Source organism: Artemia franciscana, chromosome 6 (assembly GCF_032884065.1).
Source record: "Artemia franciscana chromosome 6, ASM3288406v1, whole genome shotgun sequence".
NCBI classification, from domain to species: domain Eukaryota; kingdom Metazoa; phylum Arthropoda; class Branchiopoda; order Anostraca; family Artemiidae; genus Artemia; species Artemia franciscana.
In genome coordinates, this window is record NC_088868.1 from 16,462,896 (window position 1) to 16,487,147 (window position 24,252).

A 24,252-nucleotide genomic window follows, 5' to 3' on the forward strand; every position below is an offset into this window, starting at 1 on the left:
CTAAAGCCGAATTGCGATGAAATCGTGTATACATACCATGAGTTGATTTCAAATGTCAATAAATAAATAAATTTTGATCAGTTGAAATAAACCAGTGAACACATTAACTGAGATTATACTTACAAAGGATTATACATGGTCCTACATTTTCTCTTGATTACGCAGTTATATTTTGGGAATGAGAGGGGGTGTGGTCTCTTTAATCGGCTTATATATTTTACAAGGAGCTTAATAAAGAATAGGAAGGCATGGTAGTTTCTAAGTATCTTATAAATAAAGTAACACTTGGTAGAAATCCACTGTCTAGAATTTGTGTATAAGTTCACTAAAGTGTAGAGTCCTTATGACCCTTACCACACCAATTCAGACCAGGCTCAATGCAGTCAAACAGAGACAAAACAGTGTCAAAATAAAAGGCACATTAGAATGCATCTAAAAAACATGGCAATTTCAATTGATACTGTAAAAAATACTGAATTGATTGATATTAAATTCAGTCACATTTGAACAATTTTTGGGGAGGCTATGGGTTTTTCTTCTGAAAACACCTTCAAGAAATTGTAAAACTGTCCTTCCCTCCCTTTTAACGCAATTTTTCCTGATTAATATCTTGTAAGCGCAATTTTAGTACTATTAATTTTGTATAAAAACACTTATTTGTATAGTATAAAAAACACCATTTTTTATGGCACTTGGTATTAACCAAGTGACATATAGCAATCGCCAATTCTGTCGATCTGTCTGTCTGTCGGTCCCGGTTTTGCTACTTTAGGCACTTCCAGGTAAGCTAGGACGATGAAATTTGGCCAGCGTATTAGGGACCGGACCAGATTAAATTAGAAATAGTCGTTTTCCCGATTTGACCATCTGGGGGGGAGTGGGAGGCCGGTTAATTCGGAAAAAATAGAAAAAATGAAGTATTTTTAACTTATGAGCGGGTGATTGGATCTTAATGAAATTTGATGTTTGGAATGATATTGTGTCTCAGAGCTCTTATTTTAAATCCTGTAAGTTTTGTTGATATTTTTTTTATTGATGAATAAAAGCAAAAAGATTTTTGGTTGCTCTTCATATTCTGGACAAAATTTTGCTAGGAATTCTGAAAATAGCTATATTATAGAACTGCAAATGGTTGGGTACGGGTACTAGTATTTTAAAAAATGTGAACAATTTTTGGGGGGTGAAGCTGTTCCGTCGTATCTACTGTTACAACCTTTGATATAGACGAATAATGATCAAACACTTCGTTGTAGGAATTTTTTTGTGTGTGTTATATTTTGATTTAATAGCTTGTTTGCATTTATGCATTTTGAGCTAGTATATTAGCTAATATAGTTCCAATTTGTTGTAAAAAAAAAAAAAGAAAAAAAAAGGAGATGAAGAATCCCTGACAAGATTTGTTTCCAGTTGCGATTCCCTTGGTTCTGAAACTTTTATTGAGGTGTCTTCACGGCCTGAAATTTTAATGAGATCAAAAAAAGAGATCACACTAAGAATATAACACACTATAACACACACTTTCAAACTAAGAATCAATACAACCATTTTTTTTTTTCAAATATTCTTTGTCGCTGATGAGCTTCCTTCGGTCAACAAATCAAAATTTAGTATCTACTTGTCCTTTCCGTCCAATATTCCCTCACAGTTTCAGCTAGGTCGCTTAAGGCGTTAATCTATACCATTAACCGTATATGAACTATTGAAGACGTCTCATTCTGATATCCTGGATGGAGATAGTGTCATTTGATTTAGCTCAACAACACCTTCAATATTTACAGAAAGTTTCAAGTATCTTAGCCGTTCCTGCCGTATTGCAGATGAACCATTTTGACACCCTGGATGCATACAGTTCACCGATTTAGTTCAATATCCCCATCGGCATTCCCTCAAGACAGAGTTTTTTGATTTAGTTTAACATTTCTCTCAACTTTCGGTGAAAGTTCCCACTTAATACTCTTAAATGTTCCCGAGTTATTGCATATATGCCATATTGACATTCATAATGCACCTAATGTCTCCTGAATTAGTTCAATATACCTCTCGATATTTACTCGAAATTTTTACTTAATACTGTTAGGTGTTCCTGAAATATTATAAATGCGCCCTTTTTTTTACCTTTATGTTCACAGTTGCTTTTGACTTTGTTGTACAATGTTTGTTTATTCCCTGAAAGTTTCTACTGTGGTCCATGGAACTTCCTGAGATACTGTCACTATGTCTTTTTGGCAACCTTGATGCACATAGTGCGTTTTGATTTTGATCAGTACCATCTGTACAATTATCTGAAAGTCGCCTTAATACCCTAAGAAGTTGCTGAGATATCTTTGATATGCCCTTTTTTCAACCTGAATGCAGGAAGTATCTTATCGTTGAATTCAATTTGCTCTCTGATCATTCCTTGGAAGTTAAACTTGATATCAAAAGCTGTTCGTGACATGTTGCGGATACTGTCTTTTGACAATTTGTTCGGGATCTATATCAACATGCACCGAAGGTTTCAGCTTTATACTTTAAGCAATTCTTGTTATATTATATCAACTTTGAGCGATTCTTGATATATTATAGGTTTATCATTTTGACGAAATGGATGCACATAGTGTCTTTCGATTTAGTTTCGAATCCTCCCCCAGCATCCTCTGAAAGCGTCTAATGAATACCCTTAGCCGCTCTTGATATTTTGCAGACGCGCCTTTTCGACTACTTAGGTGTATATAGTATACTTTGATTTTGTTCGACACCCTCCTCACCAATGATTGAAGGTTTCAACTTAATACCCTTAGAAATTACTAAGATATTGGAGATGTGCTCTTTTGACTACCTGGATGCACATATATTCTTATGATTCAGTTCGATTTTCTTCTCAACCTTCTCCTTAAAGTTTAAACTTAAACCCCTAGCTGCTCAGTTATTGTATACTAGCCATTTTGACAATCATGATATTAGTCTACTTTCATGTTTAATTCCTGGTCTGACATGTTAAGAGCCAAAATAATCTCCCGAAAATGTCTGGGACAGCACTGCAACGCAACTGTGACCATGACTGGGGTCTCATTCGGAACCGGTTTTAGACTGAGTGGAAACCAGTAACATCTGGATTGCCTCGTGGGTTGGACCTCATTTCCTCAAGGCCATAGTCACACAACAGTTGCATGCGCAATCAGTTAGCAATTCTAGTCTCAAAACAGTTACCCCGTGGCCGCTGGGCCTTAGTCGCTCCTGAGCCGTTCTTGATAGTGCAAATGCGTCTTTCTTACGACCTTGTTGAACGTAGTACACCTTCCTGACTCTCATACAGTTCACCACCCTTCTCACCATCCCCCAAGACCTGACTAAATTGGATTTCAAAGGATTTCAATAAAAGGGCTACCAGAATTGATAATAAGTAAAATACGCTTAGCGACATATATATATATATATATATATATATATATATATATATATATATATATATATATATATATATATATATATATATATATATATATATATTGTATAATATATTAGTTCTTCATCACTTTTTCGATGGTTTTATCTCCGTGGGGCTCTTAGAAAATGTAATTCTTTTAAATCACACCTTATCTACCCATGAAAGTTTTTGCCCAGAAAATTTCTTTTCCGCCAAAAACTAATCCATGCTACCCCCGCCCCTCCTTAGGTAGTGCTCATTTTCACATTTAGTATTCATCTTGTATTGACTAATTCAGTTTTAAGGAACACATTTGTATCTGTGCTTTTCCTATATCACAAAATGTTCCAGGAAAGTCTAAAAGGATTTGTTAATAGCAAGCATAATTACATGTGAAGAAAAAAGGTCTTGACCAGACATCGCAGCCATCGTGAGGTTTTCGCTCTTTTAATGTATTTAGCCAGTCTTCAAAATTTATCTTTTTGTAAATTTTTTAGTTCGGAAAAACATACTGTCTATTGTCTGCAAATGATTGACATTTCTTTTCTTTTCTAGATAATGAAGTAGCTGGGCAGTAAATTTCGGAACTCTCTGTATAAGCCTGTTTCTCTGTTGCATTCGTCTTTTTGTGTATAGACGCTTATTTTTACATAAAAAGACAGTGCAGCAGAACTGGTTTCTTATAATTTTAAAGTTTAAATAAAAAAAAAACAAGGGTTCTAAACCTCAAGTTAAATAGAATCTCAGTAAAATTCGCGTATATTTTTTTTTGCTCCCCTTTTTATATTTTACTAAAAAAAATAGAACCCTCAAAAAAATTTTAATCAATTTTGCTTCAATTTTTTGCTCATCCTTCACCTAACGGATTTACTGCTCATTGAAGCTGTGCAATTATGTGGCCTCTGCTCCTGACAAAGAACCTCTTCCTGACTCAACATACAACAACATTTTTTTATTTTATATTTTAATATAAATTTAATCAATAAAATATTGTTTCTTTATATCTTGCAAACTGCTTGTTGTTCTTAGAGCTAGGGATAGTTCATAGGGACGGAGTACAAGATAGAGAAAATTAAAATAAATACGTAACTATGTTTATCAAAACAATTTATGAAGAGCACTTACTATACACGAACAACTATTGTATACTTTCAACTTTAAGCATCCCCTTTTAAGAAGGGGATGCCATGAAGGAAAAGTGATATTGTGGTTATGTTTCAAAAACAGTTTCGACAGACCTATTTTGGGCCCGCCATTTTATATTTGCGGATTAATGCTAAACTTAAAAAATGTAGCTAGGACTTATATATAGAGTGAACCTGATAAAAGTAGGAAATGGGATCTTGCTTGTCCAAAAACCCCAATGCCAAGGTTTACTGTATCTATATGCTTACTAATGGCGAAGTAATAATTATCATAAAATGACTAAAATGATTCATTCTTTCGAATATATTGACCATCGGGTAAAGAATAATTTCAATTGAAAATATATTGCGTATTCATTGAAGAGGCAATGCTACCAATTGTTTTGGGGAGTTAAATGAGGGTTGCCCAGCTCATATTAATGGCCTTTTCTGTTTCTTTTTGTGCTGGATTTCTTCATTCAATTTAGTCTGTTTGGTTTAAGATTGTTAACTTAGAGGATTCGACTTATGCCCGCTCTGGTCTCTAAAATTGTATCATATCTTTCGCGAAAATGCATCGTTTTCATGCATTGAATTTTTAAATCAATTAACAGTGTATACAGTACTTTTGCGTTGACGATAGCTTCTGGTCTATGGACGAGCATCCTAACCCCAAAAAACCTTTGGGGGTTTTCATGAGTATCTAGGCTTGTATGAGAAGCCTAGAGGAAACTTAAGAACCTAATAAAATTATTGAAGAAGAATTTTTATCGTCCTTCAAAAGAACTTTGCTATAAGGTCGTGGAAATATGGCATATATTTTATGACATTTTACAAAATGTTGAAGATTAGCAAAAAAATATATAAAACGCCTTTTTAAACCGTCGATTGTTGAAAAGACGTTATACTTTTGACTGTGGGGGAGACCTGTACTTAACACTTTCGGTCTCTAAAACTCATGAAAATTTGGTTATAATAGATTTTGAGTTGATTGTAAATCGAAAGTAACTCTAGAACAAAAGATGTTATAGCATTAAGCGTTAATTATTTATAGCATAAGTGCAACAGCATTTTTCATAAGCTTACTCTTTGGGAAACAAGTTCTTTCTGCTGTTGTAATTGAAAATACCCTTTATAACAATTTTTTTGCCGATTCGAGATATAAGGCTCAACCCCTTTTCATAGATTGTTGGCAACAGTAGTATTTTTTTAAATATAAGAAACATAGGAATTGACTATCCCTTGTGAGGTGTTTCTTTACCTACCGTAACGGTGATGCTAGTATATAGCTAGTAAGAATGGTGGGTACTCAGAAGAATATCCATTGACACCCTGTTATATCTCTAGAAGCCGTATTATTAATCCTTTGGAGGAGTATAAACAGCTTTCTATGAGCTTTGCAGAACACGGACATTCATTTTTGGGAACAAGCTTTGTGTGAAATTTGCAGAGAATTATAATTGAGATGGATGGCATTGTGTCCATAGAAGGTATAATTTCACCATGCTTTCTTGCCCAGAAGGAACAAACCCATTCGAGAATATCTACCGCGTGAATGGATGGTGAAAATATATTTTTGAGGAGATGGGATTAATCAATACTCTTTATAGCTTTACCTCCAAAGATGAAACCAGGGTGTTGCACGATCTTTTACTGACTAACTGATCTTTTGTGTGTTCTCTTTGTCTTTGATTTTTGGAAACTGACCCTCTTGGCAATAGATAACTTTTCTGTCTCCACAAGATATACCTGTGGGTACCGGGAAACCTAGGTTGTGTCTCCAATTCTAAGGACATTTGTCAGTATCAGTAAACAAGTATAGAGAATTCTTTACCTCGAAACAGCGTCGATCTGAAAACACTGTCAATTAGTCCAATCTGTTTTAATGTATTGCATACGGTAAAGCCCTGCTTGTCCATAAATGTGGTCATGATAAAAGTTGAAAAAATCAAAAAGAAAGTGTTCTCCACTAATATTTAATATTTGCACCATAATGCATTTTAAACTACATAAGCCGATTTTTTTTTCTGTTGACAAGATTATTACCTGCCCTTTAAATAAAAATGGTTAATGGCCTCTTTTGAATTATATTATTGAAAACAGGAAGTTTTGCATAAAAAGCAAAAAGTTCAAACCAAACGAGAACCAAAAAGTAAAATCCAAAAGATTTTGCATAAACTCTTAGTTTGAGCAAAATAATTTTGATAAATCAAGCAGAAATCCATAAGAGAAGGAAACTTAAAATGAAGAAAAACGAAAAGAGTGAATGAAAGCTAGCTTAGAATGAATGTAAGTTGCCGTAAGTAAGGGTGGTGATGTCTAGTGCGGGCTAATCAACAAAAATCCTCAGAAAAACCGGTAATTTAAGGCATTACTTAAAGTTTATTTTAGCTCTTTGGATGCAAGTTTCGAGTAGGGACTATAAGAATGATTGATAAAACCCAGCAGATTAAATACGATTTTACGTTTTATTCTGACACAATATTCCTATATTAGCTGTCTTACAAAACAAAATTGAGTCTTCGTCAGTATGGGTATATACATTGTCTGTGTCAACTAGAATTTCCCTGTGGACATTGAGATTGGCAAAGCCATTTAGCCTACTTTCAGACGTCACGTTTCTTAGGTATGTCTTGATTCTCCGATGTATAAAAGGAGCGCTCTGTTGTGCTGGTCGATACAGGTATAGTGATTAAAATATTAAGTAAGATATGGATGTTCGGAGAGATTGCTTTGCCACAAATATTTAGAAAATCAGTTGCATTGACATGGTGTGCCTTGTTCCGTTAGAGAAATTTTTGCCAAATTTTTCTTTCCGCCATCAAACGTTTAAGGTGTTGTTTTCCAAATCTTCTTCATAAATTTCGATCAGCTTCAAAAATGGCTCTCATCTCTACTTTCTTCACAAAATCAGTGAAAAATAGAATGTTAAACATTATTTTGCCGTGGGGGGAGGGAAGGTGTCAGCACGCCATAAGTTGAACACCTTACGAATCGTGCATGTTGTTTCAATATCTCTGGCGGGGTGTCCATATTGCTGATGGACGGGTTCTCTTTAGTAACAAACGTAGTGAGAGCCAATTCAAGTTTTGTTCCACTTTCTTTTTGTAGGTCTTTAATGTTAACAATGCTTGATATAGCAACAGGGGCCTTGACTGATACCTAGTGCTTTGCTCAATCTTTGACAAAATTTTTTAAGGCCTACTACCGCTCTATCTTGATAGGTCCATAGAACTTGCTTGCTTTTTTTTTTTTTTTTTTTTTTTTTTTTTTTTTTTTTTTTTTTTTTTTTTTTTACTGAACTAAGTATTTACAGTATACATTACAATATATTACTCTTCTGATCTTGTCAAGTGCCAGACAAAAGGCTCTTTAGAAGGGCAGTCTAGTAGACGTGAAACAAATATACCCTCATTCAAAATTTGATTCAATCCAAATTTCAATTTTCAACCCATCAACTAACAGTGATCCCCCAATTACCTAAAAAAAATTCACATAATACCAATCTATTAGCTTTATACAAGTTCATAATTTTTCCTTTTTCGATTTCAAACACCATAATTAGTTAAGGCCTTTTCATTGTAGTTGCCCTGAAAAATAAAAAAAAGTACACCAGCTTTGCCTGAAAAACTTTATTGAAGACACGGCTGAATGTGAAAATTGCCTTTGCTTTTGAAATTTATTCTGCTTTTCAACTGGCTGCAAACTACCACGTTTTCTTATATTTTCTCATGCTGTCGATAAAGAGTTTCTTAAATTGAAATTGCTGGAACTCAAATAAGGAGAAATGATATGTAAAAATATCGTACAGATATAAAAGTTTCTGAACCGTCTCTATTTGACATTACGGGAGAATAAGGACACAGAAAAAAAACGAAGCTATCCACAGCAAAAAAGAAAATAATAATTTTGCAAAAAAAAATCTTATTTGAGCCATGATTTCAATGAGGCTTTTTCAGGAAAAGACTTCGCGCTTCTGATTTTTTTTTTTTTTATTTTTTTTTTTTTTTAGCAACTAAGCGGATTTGAAAATTGTTTCCACTCAACCAATTTTGCCTAAGAAAGCTATAATAAAGAAAGGTCAGTACTTGGAATTCTAATTTTTTTTTCTTTTGTTGTCCTGTTGCCTTGCATTGTCTTGGTTTGCCTGCTTGGTCTCCGAACTTATTTAAGAAAACGCTCTAGTATGTTACTTTAAAAATCTAACCCAAAATACTACTCGAACCTTATTAGAAACTATATAGGATTAATCAAAATATAGCTCATGCTTTGTATACAAAATATTTTGTTGCCAAACTCCAATTCAGCTCAGGTTCGTTTTGATGGAAATTGGCATTAGGGCATTGTCAATAGTCCTTATCGAATTTACTTGTTATGGCACTTGGTATTAACCAAGTGACATATAGCAATCGCCAATTCTGTCGGTCTGTCTGTCTGTCGGTCCCGGTTTTGCTACTTTAGGCACTTCCAGGTAAGCTAGGACGATGAAATTTGGCAAGCGTATCAGGGACCGGACCAGATTAAATTAGAAATAGTCGTTTTCCCGATTTGACCATCTGGGGGGGGAGTGGGGGACCGGTTAATTCGGAAAAAATAGAAGAAATGAAGTATTTTTAACTTACGAACGGGCGATCGGATCTCAATGAAATATGATATTTAGAAGCATATCGGGTTTTAGAGCTCTTATTTTAAATCCCGACCGGATCTGGTGACGGGGGCGGGGAATTGGGAAGGGGAAACCTAAAACTTGGAAAACACTTAGAGTGGAGGGATCGGGATGAAACATGGTGGGAAAAATAAACACAAGTCCTAGATAGATGATTGACATAAACGGAACGGATCCGCTCTCTTTGGGGTAGTTGGGGGGGGGGGGTATTTCTGAAAAATTAAAAAAATGAGGTATTTTTAAGTTACGAACGGGTGATCGAATCTCAATGAAATTTGATATTTAGAAGGATATCGTGGCTCAGAGCTCTTATTTTAAACGCAACGGGATCTGGTGACATTGGAGGGGAGTTGGGAGGGGGAAACCTAAAACTTGGAAAACACTTAGAATGGAGGGATCGGGATGAAACTTGGTGGGGAAAAAAAACGAGTCCTAGATACATGATTGACATAACCAGAACGGATCCGCTCTCTTTGGGGTAGTTGGGGGGGGGGGGGTAATTCTTAAAAATTAGAAAAAATGAGGTATTTTTAACTTACGAACGGGTGATTGGATCTCCATGAAATTTGATATTTAGAAGGATATCGTGTCTCAAAGCTTATTTTAAATCCTGGCCCGATCTGATGACATTGGGGGAAGTTTGGGGGTGGGGAAACCTAAAATGATGGAAAACGCTTAGATTGGAGGGATTGGGATGAAACTTGGTTGAAAAAATAAGCAGAAGTCTTGCATACGTGATCTACATAATTGGAACAGATCCGCTCAATGGGGGGGGGGTGATTCTGAAAAATAAGAAAAAAATGACGTATTTTTAACTTACGAAGGAGTGATCGGATCTTCATGAAACTTCATATTTAGAAGGACCTTGTAACTCAGATATCATATTTTAAATCTCAACCGGATCAAGCGTAATTGGGGGGGGGGGCAGTTGGGGGACCGGAAATCTTAGAAAATACTTAAAGCGGTGAGATCAGGATGAAACTGGATGGGAAGAATAGAAACCTGTCTAAGATACGTGACTGACATAACTGGACCGGATCTGCTCTCTTTGGTGGAATTGGGGGAGGGGGGTAATTATGAAAATTGAATTATTTGTAACTTACGAAAGGGTGACCAGATCTTAATGAAATTTGATATTTAGAAGGATCTTTTGCTTTAAAGTTCTAATTTTAAATTCTGACCAGATCCTATGACATTTGGGGGAGTTGGAGGGGGAAACCGGAATTCTTGGAAAACATGAAAATTGGGGTATTTTTATCTTACGAATAGATGATGGGATCGTAATGAAATTTGATTTTTAGAAGAAATTCATGTCTCAGAGCTCTTATTTCAAATCCCGACCAGATCTTTTGACATTGGGGGGAGTTGGAGGGGGAAATCTTGGAAAAACACGTGGAGTGGAGGAATCGGGATGAAGCTTGGTGGATAGAATACACAAATGTCCTTGATATGTGATTGACAGAATCGTACTGGATTCGCTCTCTTTGGGGGAGTTTGGGGGAGGGGTTCAGTGATTTGGCGAGTTCAGTGCTTCTGGACGTGCTAGGGCGATGAAAATTGGTAGGCGTGTCAGGGAGCTGCACAATTTGACTTGATAAAGTCGTTTTCCCAGATTCGACCATCTGCGGGGCAAAAGGGAGAGGAAAAATTAGGTATTTATAACTTACGAATGGGTGATCGGATCTTAATGAATTTTGATATTTAGAAGGACTTTGTTACTCAGAGCTCTTATTTTAAATCTTGGCCTGCAATAAGCCTCTTATTTTCCTTTTTAAATCAATCTATTGATTCATAGAATTTTGTTAGAGCTCATACCATATGATCTCTTGGCTCTTAGCTCTTCTCGCCTCGTCACAAGTGCCATATGAGCTCTTAGCTCTTGTTCTTTTTGGTAGAAGTGAGAAAATTTTTTGGATATAAACCTAGAGAAGGATTTGTAAGGAAGAAAACATATTAAGCAAACAGTTCATACTTCATAATATTCAGAAATTGTACCTGACACATTTTACATGCATCACCGCTATACTTTACCCCCCCCCCCAATAATGTTCAATAGCCCAAATTATATATTTCCAATTCAGTCTGCCGTCCGTCGCTTGTTTTTCTATCTCTTGTTTCGTCGCAGTTGGTTCAATTTATATGTACACAGGTTAAAACAAGAGAGACACATTAGGAGATGAGAGGAGAACTATATAATTTGGGCTATATGTTTGCACATTAGGAGTTGGAGTGGAGGGTAAAGTACAGTGGTGCTCCATGCAAAATGCGCTAGTTACAATTATTCTTCATATTATGAAGTATGAATTGTTTCCTTAACTTATTTTCTTCTCTAAAGAGCCTTCTCTAGAATTATACTATTTCTTTGGTTGATTTGAACTATTATTAAATGAGTTAGCCTAAATTAGTGTTCAATTAATTTGTTGTGTTTTTTTCTATTGTTTAAGAGTGCTTTGTCAAAATATTGAAAAGATCTAACTTTCTTTTTCAGCTATTGAAGATTTATTAGACAGAAGTAGGGAGCCACATCCTTCTTTGGAAGCTGTTTATCTTTTGAGTCCTACAAATGATTCTGTAGAATCTCTCATCTCTGACATTACATATCCATGGAGAAAAAAATACAAGGCTGCTCATGTATATTTTACCAGAGGTATTTAGCTTACTCATTTGATCTGAATGCTTCTCTTTGAAAAAATATATATATTTACTGTATATTTTTAAGCATATTTTACTTACGGCATTTAGTTTACCTTTTGGCTAACCGCACTTGGTGAATCAGCTTCTTAACTAAAGGGTTAACCACCTCCCCTTCATACTTGTCTGTCAGACCTTTTATAGAAAATTTAATAGAAAACAGTCTGGGTTAAATTTCCTATGGTTGGTAACAGTGCTGCAACAAGTCATCCAAACTTTTACTTAAGTATCAAGTATTAAGTACTTATTGTTTTTTTACTTAAGTATTAAGTGATAAATACTCTCCAAATTCTTACTTAAGTATCAAATATCAAGTACTTGCCAAAATTTTACCTAAGTAGTACTTCAAGTGCTTATTCTATATATTTTTACATAGCTTGTATATATATATATATATATATATATTTCTGATATCAAGCCCATGCTACCTTTTTAACAAAGCCATTCTGAAGGCTTCTTAGCCCTTTCCCTTGCCTATAAAATGTCCCCCTGCCATTCCTCTCCCAGAAACCGTTATCAAAAACCGGACTTTCCATTTTATCGTTTTTAACCATTTGTTTCCTTTGGCTGGTACACACCAAAGGAAGTCCAGAAAATAATCTGAACCGATTTTCAAAGCAGCGATTTGAAAGCAAAAGACATTCAAAACAATTAAGTGCTGTCAAAAAACTCCTGATTGGATCAGACAGTTCACATAACAGGATTAACACAGTGCAGGTAGAGTTGAACTTCTGGCGATCAGTGTTCAGTCAATTCTGGCGTGTTTGAAGAAATACAAGGTTATTTTGAAACGTATGGGAATGGTGGAAAAAAACAGGGAAAATAGAAAGACAAACTTCGGATTGGCTTTAAATCAGATAAAAGGTAATAAAGTAGTTCATTCACTGATCCAATAAGTAAAAGACCTAGCAACAAAAAAAACTCAAATTTAAAAGTGAGGAGTCAAGTGAGCCAGTTGCAGACTTTTCTAACAAGAGAAATCAAAGCTCAATAAAAAGGAGCAGCAAAAATCCACACTTTTGGCAGCTAGTTGAAGGTCGCTGGCTGTCAACGTGCAGAAAGAAAAGAACAGTGTAAAAATGAAGCCATGATTCATGCTTCGACGACATGTCTAGCCCTCGACGCCTTTACAAGTCTTGTTTACAGTCTTGTTTGAGAGTTCATACAGTAAACACCTTTATTGATACAATCTGGATATAATCTCATTATACAGTAAGACTCAATCGTGATTTTCTATGGACTTCTCTTAATTGAACTTAATTGAACTACAATCTGGATATAATCTCATTATACAGTAAGACTCAATCGTGATTCCCTATGGACTTCATTGAACTTGAACTTAATTGAACTTGGATTATTTAGTTATTTGATCTCCCTATGGACTTATACTGAAAATATTTCTATAATCAGAACTTGAATTATTAGACAACTAGTTATTAATTGCGAAAACATCTAAGTGACTGAGGTGTTATTTAATTGCATTCAAGATTGCTTATGTGCCTTACTTAAACTAAAATTGAATAATTCTTCCTTTCCTTCAGTATTGCCACTGCTTTACTCTCCCTGTCTAGTGTTGCAACTGCCTGACTCGAGTCCCAAAGCAACTATTGTGATATGTCGAAACCAAAAAACTATTGTCCCGAGTGCCGACTGCTGGTAACCACAAATTCTGTCCAATGCGTGTAAGGATGCGGCCGTTGGTACCACGCGGGCGTTAATAAATGCGCCCAAATCGGACTAAAGGACCATTCCGGCGAATAGTTATTCATGGAATGTCTTGCAAAAAAAATACCCGTGACTCCGAAGTCGCAAGCATCTCAACCCCCACAAAAGCCTAGTGCGAAGAGACCTGTAAGAGGAAGCGGAATCGGCACCTCTTCACCACAAATTATTACGGGACCTAAAACTAACTCTGATATACCGAAAGGGACTAAGCCGTCTGTGGAAAGTGTAGACATTCCCAACTATGAATCCGAAACAATCCGTCTAAGTGAGAAAATTAAGACCCTGGATGCAAGTTTATTGGCGTGTCAAGCAGAAAATTTAGAAATCCGGACAAGGCACTCAACGTTTCTGTCAGAAATGGAGGAAAAGAACAATCAAATTAAAGTGTTGACAGGCCATTTGGAGGTTAAAGACTTTCTTATAGCCCAGCTGAAACAAGAACTTTCGGTGGCTATCGAAACCCGCCCTTGTGACCCTTCGCAAATCTCCCGTGACCAAGTTACCCAGTCAACGTAAACGGACAAAGATATCGCTGTTGCTAACCGAAATGCACCCATTGATAATAAATTGCAAAACATAACATCTAGCCCAAGCCTAGCCCACGACTGTGCGATCTTGTCAGACGAAATGAATCCTGGTGATACGTCATCAACTAGTGCAAATGCCCCCCCCCCTCCGACGCTCGTAGAGAAAAGTGACGTAAGAACTCGTAAATACAACATGCTTTGCCGGTTCTTTGAACGAGGGTTTTGCAGACTGAAGAAAAAGTGTCGGTTTTTGCATATATGCTTAAATTTCCGATCAGAAATGTTGCAACAAAAAGGATTGCAGTTTTGACCACGTAGATTTGTGTAGTGTCTTAACTTGTAGCAACAGAGAATGTGTTTTCGCTCACGTCACTCCTGACTTTCGGAAAACAAGAGGGTTGTTTCGGAAAACAAGCTCCCCCTCCCTGAATACCCCTACTTTAGTATCCCTTTTTAGTTTCCGTCCCCCTCCCATACACACTTTTCCTCCACCTTTTCCCACCATGCACTGTAACAAATATTGTAGTTTTGCCCATGCACCAAAAGTAGATGATGTTAATTCTCCTCCTTGGGGCCCTGTTCCAGTGTCCCTGTCCAAAGACAAAAAATGTAAGAGCCACTCATCTCACTTCCGTCGTCCTTTTTTAGTGCACCGCATTCTCATCAAATTTCATCAGGCACAGCTCAAAAATTGACAAACCCTTCCCGATCCCGAACTCTCCTCCCTTATCCTTTGCTACCTCCTCTCCCTCCCCGCATACAGAAGTCCTATTTCCTCCCCCCTCACAGTATGCTGGCCTATACCCTGCCTACTCTGCCACAAACCAGCAATTTCTTGACGGACATGAATCACTATTCCCAACCAGGCCCCCTTTCCCAGCACCTTACGAAACCCCACCCCCAGCCCATTCGTTTTATCCCTCGTGCCTACCCTGTCAACGTGACTCAGGTCTGGGACTTTTTATTTGTCTTATAATGAATCCTAATTGTTCTCCTCGTGCTTCATCCATATCATTGCCCGTCCCCCACCCCCAAATCCCCAAGACAAATCTTTCTCTTACTCTAATAATTCATCTATCGATGTTGACCCTAATAGTCATCCCATAAAAGTCAAATGTGCTCCCTTGGTCCCTTGTTCTGACTGCATTAATCTGGCCCTCGCTAAGAATCCCACCACACACCCTGTACCCATTTGTAATTTAAATAGAGTTAAGTGTAAAAATGGTACCTTTGCAGGTCGTTTTAAATTTCCCACACTTTTGTTAAGCAACGCTAAAAGTCTTAATTTTGAAAAACTTAATGAATTAAACTCCTTTTCTAAAATATATAGATCAGACATAATCGCTATTACTGAAGTACACGCTCAAAATACACACATGTTAAAAATGAATACCCTCCTTACTTTTCGTTAAAAAGCTTGTTTTTTTTTTATTTAATAGTCAGTAAAAGACTATTATTTTTAAGGTACTGCAATTTTTCTTATCCCTTTTCTGTAACACCCTCTTTGCTATTATACTAATTAGATTAGAAAAGCGACGCATGTTACAATTTTTTGCGAAAATTTCAAAACAGCGTTTTTTGTTGTTGTTGTTGTTGTTTTTTTTTGTTTTTGTTTTTTTTTTTTTTTTTTTTTTGGATCAGAAGAAACAGATAAAGAATCTTATGAATAGATTTAAGAAATTTTGATTTGCTCCTGTCTTTGCAACTCATATTCTGCTGAATGAAGATGCTAAGTTTTCTTTTCTTGTGCCATACTTATGCCATGTCTTGGCTCTAGGAAACAATAAAGTCAGGTTTTACCCCTGTAGATACCAGGCTGTATTTTAGAAAGTAAATCAGATAGAAAAATTCTAACAGGCCCTTTGGATTCCCCATGTCAAAATTGGGGGAGAGCCATGCTTAATCTAGATTTGAAACTAACTGCCGTCAATCATAGTGTCTCTTAAATACGATATAAAGTCTAAATACGGTGAGCCCTGAAGATATGTTTTGAAATTAGTCGAATTTGACCTCGATAGCTGAATCCCATTTCGGCTGATGACAAATAGGTTTAGTATCGGTTGGCTTTTTCGGGTTAGAATTTTTTTTTTTTCGGCCGGTAAGATTGCATTTACAAATAAGAAAAGATAACCATTTTTAGCTGCTTTTAAAACGAACAAGCAACAAAAACAGTGAAAAATGAAAAACACAGAGAAAAAACATTGTAAATGAAGTTAATATGCAACAACAACACTTAAAAGATACTTCACAAAGAAGGTGGATGTATTGCACCCATTTGTCCGAATTTGCATCGGAGAACAATTGCTATTGATAAACTATTTTAGATAGGTGTTCAAGTGATTTCTCATTTTATGTATATTAAAGCTTTCTAGAAAGACCAGAAATTCTAGCTTTCTAGCAGACGTAACAACCTGAAATTTGATTGAATTAAGTTAGACGATAATTTCACGTTTAATATTAAATATTATAAAAATGATTAGACGAAGTTGAATATTCTGATTTAGATAGGTATTTTAAAGGATTCAAGTTTTTAAATTGAAATTTTTAAGGGGGACTTGGCAACCGAAATATGCTTAGTAACGTTGCTTGTTCGTTTAATAAAAAAAAATTTTGTTTTCACTCTCAAATTGCTTTATTTTAAGTATTTTTTCGCTTTATTTGTCGTTGCCTTTAACTAATTCTATGTTTCATTTGCATGCAGTGTGTCCAGATGAGCTTTTCAACAAAATTGTTGAAGTTGTCAAATGTCTCAAGCTGTCCAATTTCCTTGAAACTTTGAAGGAAATCAATATTGATTGCATTCCTTATGAAAGTCAGGTTAGTTATTAGTTCTATTAAAGAGGAAAAGAAAAATTACTTATCTATAAATCTACTTACTTATCTCAAGTGCAGCAAAATGTTTTATATACATGTTTTTGAAATAAATTACTCTAATCTAAAATCTAATCTAAAATCCTTTATATTTATATTTCGTAAGCTGTCACAATTTTTTTTTCTTGGAGCGACAAATACCGCTACTTCTCAAAAACTTGATTGATTTCACTGTGCCCAGCATGAAATTTCAAGCTGCTAAAAAGAAAAAAAAAATTGAGTCACAAGATTTTTGGTAAGTAGTCCCCACGTTTCTCTGTTGTTCTTTTTTCCAAACTTGTCAAAGTAGAGTGGATGACCTAATCAAAGTAGAAGCATTTTTTGAAGCTTTCGATGGTTCAAATGTTTATTAAAATAAGTTTATATATGCAGGTATATTTAAACAAGTGTATAAAACAAGTTTTTTTCAGACTTATATAACTGTATTCGTAATCTATCCTTATGAAGTTTAAGAATTGAATTTTGAATTCTTCGGAAGGGTATTTCAGATTCTACTATGTTATTTTTATTAGTATTTCCTTCTCGAAAATTTGCTCCCGCCTTCTCGAAAAAACTAGAGATATCCATGAAAACATACCGGATTTTCAAGCTTTGAACACCTCTCCGTCATCCATAGGATGACGATTAAAAAGATGACTGCTTTCACCTAAAATCTTGGAAAACGCTTAGAGTGGAGGGATCGGGATGAAACTTGGTGGGAAAAATAAGCAGAAGTCCTAGATATGTTATTGACATAACCGGAACGGATCTGCTGTTTTTTGGGGAGTTGGGGGGGGGGGTTATTTCTGAAAAAGTAGAAAAAATGAGGTATTTTTAACTTACGAAAAAGTGATCGGACCTTAATGAAATTTGAAGTTTGGAAGGATATCGTGTCTCATAGCTCTTATTTTAAATCCCGTCTGAATCCGGTTACATTGGGGGGAATTGAGGGAGGGGGACCTAAAATCTTGGAAAACGCTTAGAGTGGGGGTGGGGTCGGGATGAAACTTGGTGGGAAAAATAAGCACAATTAGTAGATACGTGATTGACATAACCGGAACGGAACCACTCTCTTTGGGGGAGTTGGGGGGAGGGGTTGATTCTGAACAAATTAGAAAAATGAGGTATTTTTAACTTACGAAGGAGTAATCGGATCTTAGTGAAATTTGAAGTTTGGAAGGATATCGTGTCTCAGAGCTCTTCTTTTAAATTTCGACTGGATCCGGTGACATTGGGGAGAATTGAGGGGGGGGGGACCTAAAATTTTGGAAAACGCTTAGATTGGAGGGATCGGGATGAAACTTGGTGGGAAAAATAAGCACAAGTCCTAGATACATGATTGACATAACCAGGATGGATCCGCGCTCTCTATGGGGGAGTGGGGGGGAGGGTTAATTCTGAAAAATTAGAAAAATGAGGTATTTTTAACTTACAAAGGAGTGATCGGATCTTAATGAAATTTAATGTTTGGAAGGATATCATGTCTCAGAGCTCTTATATCAAATTTCAACCTTATCCGGTGATGGGGATATTGGGAGGGGGCGGAACCTAAACTCCTGGAAAATGCTTAGAGTTGGGGGATCAGGATGAAACTTGGTGGGAAAAATAAGCACAAGTCCCAGATACGGGATTGACATAACCGGAACGGATCTGCATAACCGGAACGGATCTGCTCTCTTTGGGGAAGTTGGGGGGGGAGGTTAATTCTAAAAAATAGAAAAAATTAGGTATTTTTGACTTGCGAAAGAGTGATCGTATCATCACTTTCGTTTTTGTTTTTATCATCATTTCTTTACAGGTCTTTTATCTCCCATCAATTGACGTCTTCTTTCTTTTCTAGGTTGATAATTAAGTGAGCTGAGGAGTAAATTTCGCTATATACTAATTAATAATAAATAGAAGTCTGTATGCTGTTGCCGTCTTTTTGTGTGATAGCTTCAATTCTTTACAGAAAAAGGCGTTGCAACAGACCAGTCTTATTTTAATTCTAAAGTTAAAAGAAAAATCAAGGGTTCTCAACTTTAAGTTCATTTAAGTATCTGTAAAACTCTTGTTTTGCTTTTTTGTCTCTCCTTTTAATATTTTATAAGAATTAGAGCCCTTAAAAATTTTGAATTTATTACCTTTTGCTAACCCCTCGCTAAACGAATTTACTGCTCACCCAAGCTCTTCTGCTTCTTCTTATTTTCCTTTTAACTTAATACAAATTGAAACGCTTTTTTAAGTTAAACTTTATTACCCTGATTAAAAAGATTGAGTCAGTTAGAAAGGCGATCTTGCTCAAAATCTTAGTCACAGAATTTGGTTTTAGAATGGGTCACTTTCTATCGAAGGAGTTGTCGTAGAAACTTCGAAAAGAGCTCATTCGATTGGGAATTGTAAGGGATAGTGCCCTTTTTAATAGTCAAAAGTGATTCGAGGACAACTAATACCCCTCCCACGCCCATTATTTCCCCAAACACAATAATACAAATTTTGAGTTAGCCATTTTGTTTAACGTAGTTGAAAGGTCCGGAAATTGTGTCTTTGAGGATGAAAACCCCCTACAGCTGTCAAGGCAAGGATTGTAAGTTTTGCACTGGGTTATATAAGGTTTATGTAGAAAGGGTGATCGTATAAGCTTCGGAGGGGGATTTTTGGATTGCAAATCAGAAGTTATAGTGCCTTTTTTAACATTCAGTTATCAGGGGGCGGATAACCCCACGCCTCCCACACACACACACCTTGTATTTTCCTGAAATGCAACTGATAGAAACTATAGGGGGCCATTTGTTGTGTTAGAAACATCGACACGAGCTCATTCGATTGGAGATTGACAGGGCTAGTGTCCTTTTTAATAGTTGAAAGTGAAAAGAGGGAAACTAAATCCCCTCTCATGCCCACCATTTCCCTAAATACATTCAATCAAAATTTGAAATAGCCATTTTGTTCAACGTAGTTGAAAGTCCGCAAAATTTTGTTGTTGAGGATGACAACCCCCCACAGTCCTCAGGGCAAGGGCTGTAATTTTTGCCCTGGGGTATATAAGGTATATAAAGGGTGATCGTATAAACTTCGGAGTGGGCTCATCGGATTAGTAATCGGAAGTTCTAGTGCCTTTTATAAGATTCAGAGTGATCTGAGGATGGATAACCCCACACCTCGCATTTTCCCATTATGCATCTGATAGAAATTTTGAGATGGCCATATGATGTCTTAGAAATTTCGGAAAAGGCTCATTCGATTGGAAATTGAAATAACTAGTGCCTTTTTTAATAATCAAATGTGATTGTAGGGCAATTAACCCCCTCGCACGCCCACCATTTCCCCAAACACATCTATCAAAATAGGACAGACATTTTTTTGAATATTCTTGAAAGGTCCGGAAATTATGTCCTTGAGGATGACAACCCAGCAATTGTTAAGTCAAGGGTTGTAAGCTATGCCCTTGGGGGCATATAAGGTTTGTACAGAAAGATTGATCGTATAAACTTTGGGGGAGGCTTATTGGATCGGTAATTAGAATTTCTAATGACCTTTATAAGATCCAAAGTGATTGGAGGATGGATGCCCCCACACCTCGTATTTTCCCGAAATGCATCTCATAGATATTTTGAGATGGCCATTTGTTGTAGAAACTTGGAACAAGGCTCATTCGATTGGAAAATGAAGGGGCTAGTGCCGCTTAAGTGACTTCACAGTAAATAACCCCCCTCCTACGCCCACCATTTCCCCAGACATCCAATCAAATGCTGAGATAGCCATTTTGTTTAGCGTAGCAGTTGAAAGATCCAGAAATTATGTCTTTTAGTATATTGGACGATGGATATTACCCCCCCCCCCCCGACAAACACATTTTGTATTTTCTCGAAATGCATCAGATAAAAATTTTGAGATCACCAATAGTTGTAGTAACTTTGAAAAAGGCTCATTGGATTTGATATCGAAGGGGATAGTTCCCCTTTTAAGAGTCGAAAGGAATTGGACACCAACTAACCCACCTCCGACAACCACCAATTTCCCCAAGGACATCCTATCAAAATTTTGAGATAGCTATTTTATTCAGCGTAGTTAAAAGGTCCGATAATAAGTTCGTTAAATATGACACCACCCCACGTCCATCAGGGTAAGGGTTGTAAGTTTCGACCCGGGGGGCATATTAGGTTTTTATACGAAGGATGGTCGCATAAACTTCGGAGGGGCTCATTAGACTGGTTATCTGAAGTTCTAGCACCTTTTATACGATTTAGAGTGATCAGAGGTTTGATACTCCAGCCTCCGATCACTCGGAGATAATTAAGATCCCTTTTTACTTGTCGAAAATGATTGGAGGGAAACTAACCCCCCTTTAACGTCCACCATTTCCCCAAAAACATCCAATCAAAATGTTTAGATAGCCATGTCGTTCAACTTGCTCATAGGTCCGGAAATTATGTCTGAGGATGACAACAAACCCTCCCCCTCCATAGCCCTTTTTAAGATTCAAAGTAATCAGAGGGTGAATACCCTCCCCCCCTCTCGCCTCATGTTTTCCTGAAATGTATCTGATAGCATTTCGTTTTTTTATTTAATGTTATTGTTGATTTTCGTTTGTGTTTACTCCACTATCTTTTGATGTAAGTGGGTTATAAAGAAATAATATATTCTTATTATAGTTATTTTGAGATAGCCATTTGTTGTTGTAGAAACTACAAAAAAGGCTCATTCGATTAGAAATTGAAATGTCATTTTGTAAGAGTCAAAATTCATTGGAGGGTAACATTCACTCTTCCGATGCCCATCGATTCTCAAAATACATCTAATCAAAATTTATCGGTAGCGGTTTTGTTGAGCATAGTTGATAGGTCTAGAAATTAGCTTTGTGGGGATGATAACCCCCACAGCCCTCAGCAAAAGGGTTGTTTGTAATGCCATGATGGTATATAAGGTTTTTATGGAGAGGGTGGTCGTATAAACTCCGGAGGGAGCTCATTGGACTGGAAATCAGCCACCCCCTCTCTACATCGTATTGTCAGCAAATGTTCTTGATAAAAATTTTAGATACCCATTTGTTATAAAAGAGTCCAAAAATCATATAATAATGCCTTTTGGATGGACAGAATTCCCCATAATCTGGGGGTAAGGTATTTTAGTTATGACGAGGGGCACATAAGGTTTGTATGGAAAGGGTGGTCATTTGAACTCTATAAGAGGCTCATTTTATTTGAAATGTATAGTTTTAGTTCCCTGATAAGAGTCAAACATTATGGAGAGCAACTAGCCCCCCTCCCCGAAACCCTCTTTTCCCATATCCGATTGAAATTTTAAGAGTGTTATTTTGTTCAGCATTGTTGAAAGGTCCAGTAATTATGTCTATGGGGATGTCAACCTTCCCGGAGTCATCAGGACATGGTCTTTAAGTTTGGTAAATCATTAATTGTTTACCCATAGTATATGTTATTGAGAAAAGTGTGCATGTTTGAACTTTGTCCAAGAAGACAAAGGGTATTCATATTAGTCTTTCAGAGAATGTTGAGGGGAGTGTTGAACTAAACCAAAACACGTTATGTGTGTACAGATTGTCATAAGGATGCAAATATAATTTCAGTTCGTTAATACACCATACAAATAGCTACTCATACTATGGATTCGCATAGAAACAAACTGAAAAGATGTTAAATATTATTTTTTCCATAAAAAATACTGTGTCAATAAAAAATGAAAAGAAATTAATTTGAAAAACTGCATAACAAGTTTTTTAAAGAAAAGTAAAGAGCCCTGTTAAGCCAAGAATGAGCAGAAATAAAGCCAAATAATCCTCCAAGCGTAAAACTAACACAAATTACTATCAATATATAAATGAAACTCAAAGCGGTCAGAAATTACAATTAATAGCCGAGTCAAACTCAAAACGAGCAAAACTTAATTGACATTTAGTGATAATTATTGCTTAAAGTTTTTATAATATCTATTTATGAAACTAAGAAAAGTGGAAACATTTAAAATGTGTTTTGTTTTCAATAGATCACAAATTATGTTCTGGTCTTGAGAAGGTCTGGAGGTTATCAGCACTATTCACGTTGACTTTTACTCATTTTGAGTTTGACTCAGCAATTGAGTTTTTTTAAGTTAATAAATAAAATAGACCGATACTTTAGATATAATTATAGAGCAATTAATTGGCAAAGCGATACTTTCAGTTTTTAGTTTTATAACTTAGAGGAGTGGATTTACGCTACGGAGAAGAGTTCAAAGCCTGAAAACCCGGTTTGTTTTCATGTGCATCGCTTCCAAAGAAAAATTATCATTGCGGAACTTATATTTTGAGAAATGCACAGTTTAACGGAGATATTGCATCGAAATATATTGTTTAATGTATTATCTTTAAGAAATAGATAGCGTCTCAAAGGGCACCTCTAGGACTGAAAGTTGAGCTGCCCGATTAGTAAACAAGCTACTTTATTGTCAAAGTAAACATCGAATTTTGCAATGATTAAACTTTTGGCTTAAATTTTAAACCAAAAGATTCTTTTGCACTTAGTTACGGTGAGTGCAAAAGAAGCATTTTCTGTTTTACAATGCAAGGTTTTACAATCTTCTTAAAAAAGAATCCAGTTTGATATATTTCCCTTACTGTATATAATTCCTCTATTTAGCGTAAAGTAAGGGTCGAATATTAGTTGCTATTCGGCTGGAAAACTTAAAATTTTACTCTAATGAAGAAATTTATGATCGACTTTATTTGGCCAATTTTAAAGATAATATTCAGCTTTCAATATATAAATGCCTTGTTAAAAGAGTATTTTTCTGAAAATTAACACAGTACTCTATTCCAGTGGGTAAAAATGATCCAGATTAGAAAGGTTTTTTTTTCTTTTAGGCTAAGAAATGCCCTTGTTTAAGAAGAAACATATAAATCATATTACAATATTTAAAAAAAATTGTAAACGTTATTGCTAGGGGGAAAAAAAGGCTATAGTCAGCTAAAATAATTTTTTAGATTTCTCCGCCTGCCTCCCGTGATGAGGTGTCATTGTCACTCCCTTTAGAATATTACTTATAGTGCTCGTTTGTGTCTGTTACGTTTTCGAATGGTAGCATTCCTTGGGCTTGTTTGAGGGATTTATTTAGCGACTGGAGAGCCTGAATACAAAAAAATTGGTAGAAGGGAAAACTCCAATTTTTGTTATTGAAAAGATTTTTGTTTTAGATTTTTCTATAGGTTTTCAATTTATGAAGGTTAATCTCACTAACTTGGGACGTTCACATGATTTTATTTCAAATAGGGATGCATTTCGGGATTTA

The 24,252-nt window shown here is 36.0% G+C and overlaps 1 protein-coding gene across 2 annotated transcripts in view; it reads left to right on the top strand.

The window, feature by feature from the left end:
* Window positions 1-17,069, top strand: part of LOC136028111 (syntaxin-binding protein 2-like) — a 59,931-nt gene extending 42,862 nt beyond the window's left edge. Inside the window, exons 3-4 of one of the 2 annotated variants that reach the window (XM_065705746.1) lie at window positions 11,685-11,843; window positions 16,841-17,069. In XM_065705746.1, the coding sequence (XP_065561818.1) occupies window positions 11,685-11,843; window positions 16,841-16,968 (287 nt within the window). In that variant the 3' untranslated portion in view covers window positions 16,969-17,069. The remainder of the gene's footprint in view (window positions 1-11,684; window positions 11,844-16,840) is intronic. The other variant, XM_065705744.1, reaches the window with a different exon arrangement.
* The last annotated feature ends 7,183 nt before the right edge of the window (window positions 17,070-24,252 follow it).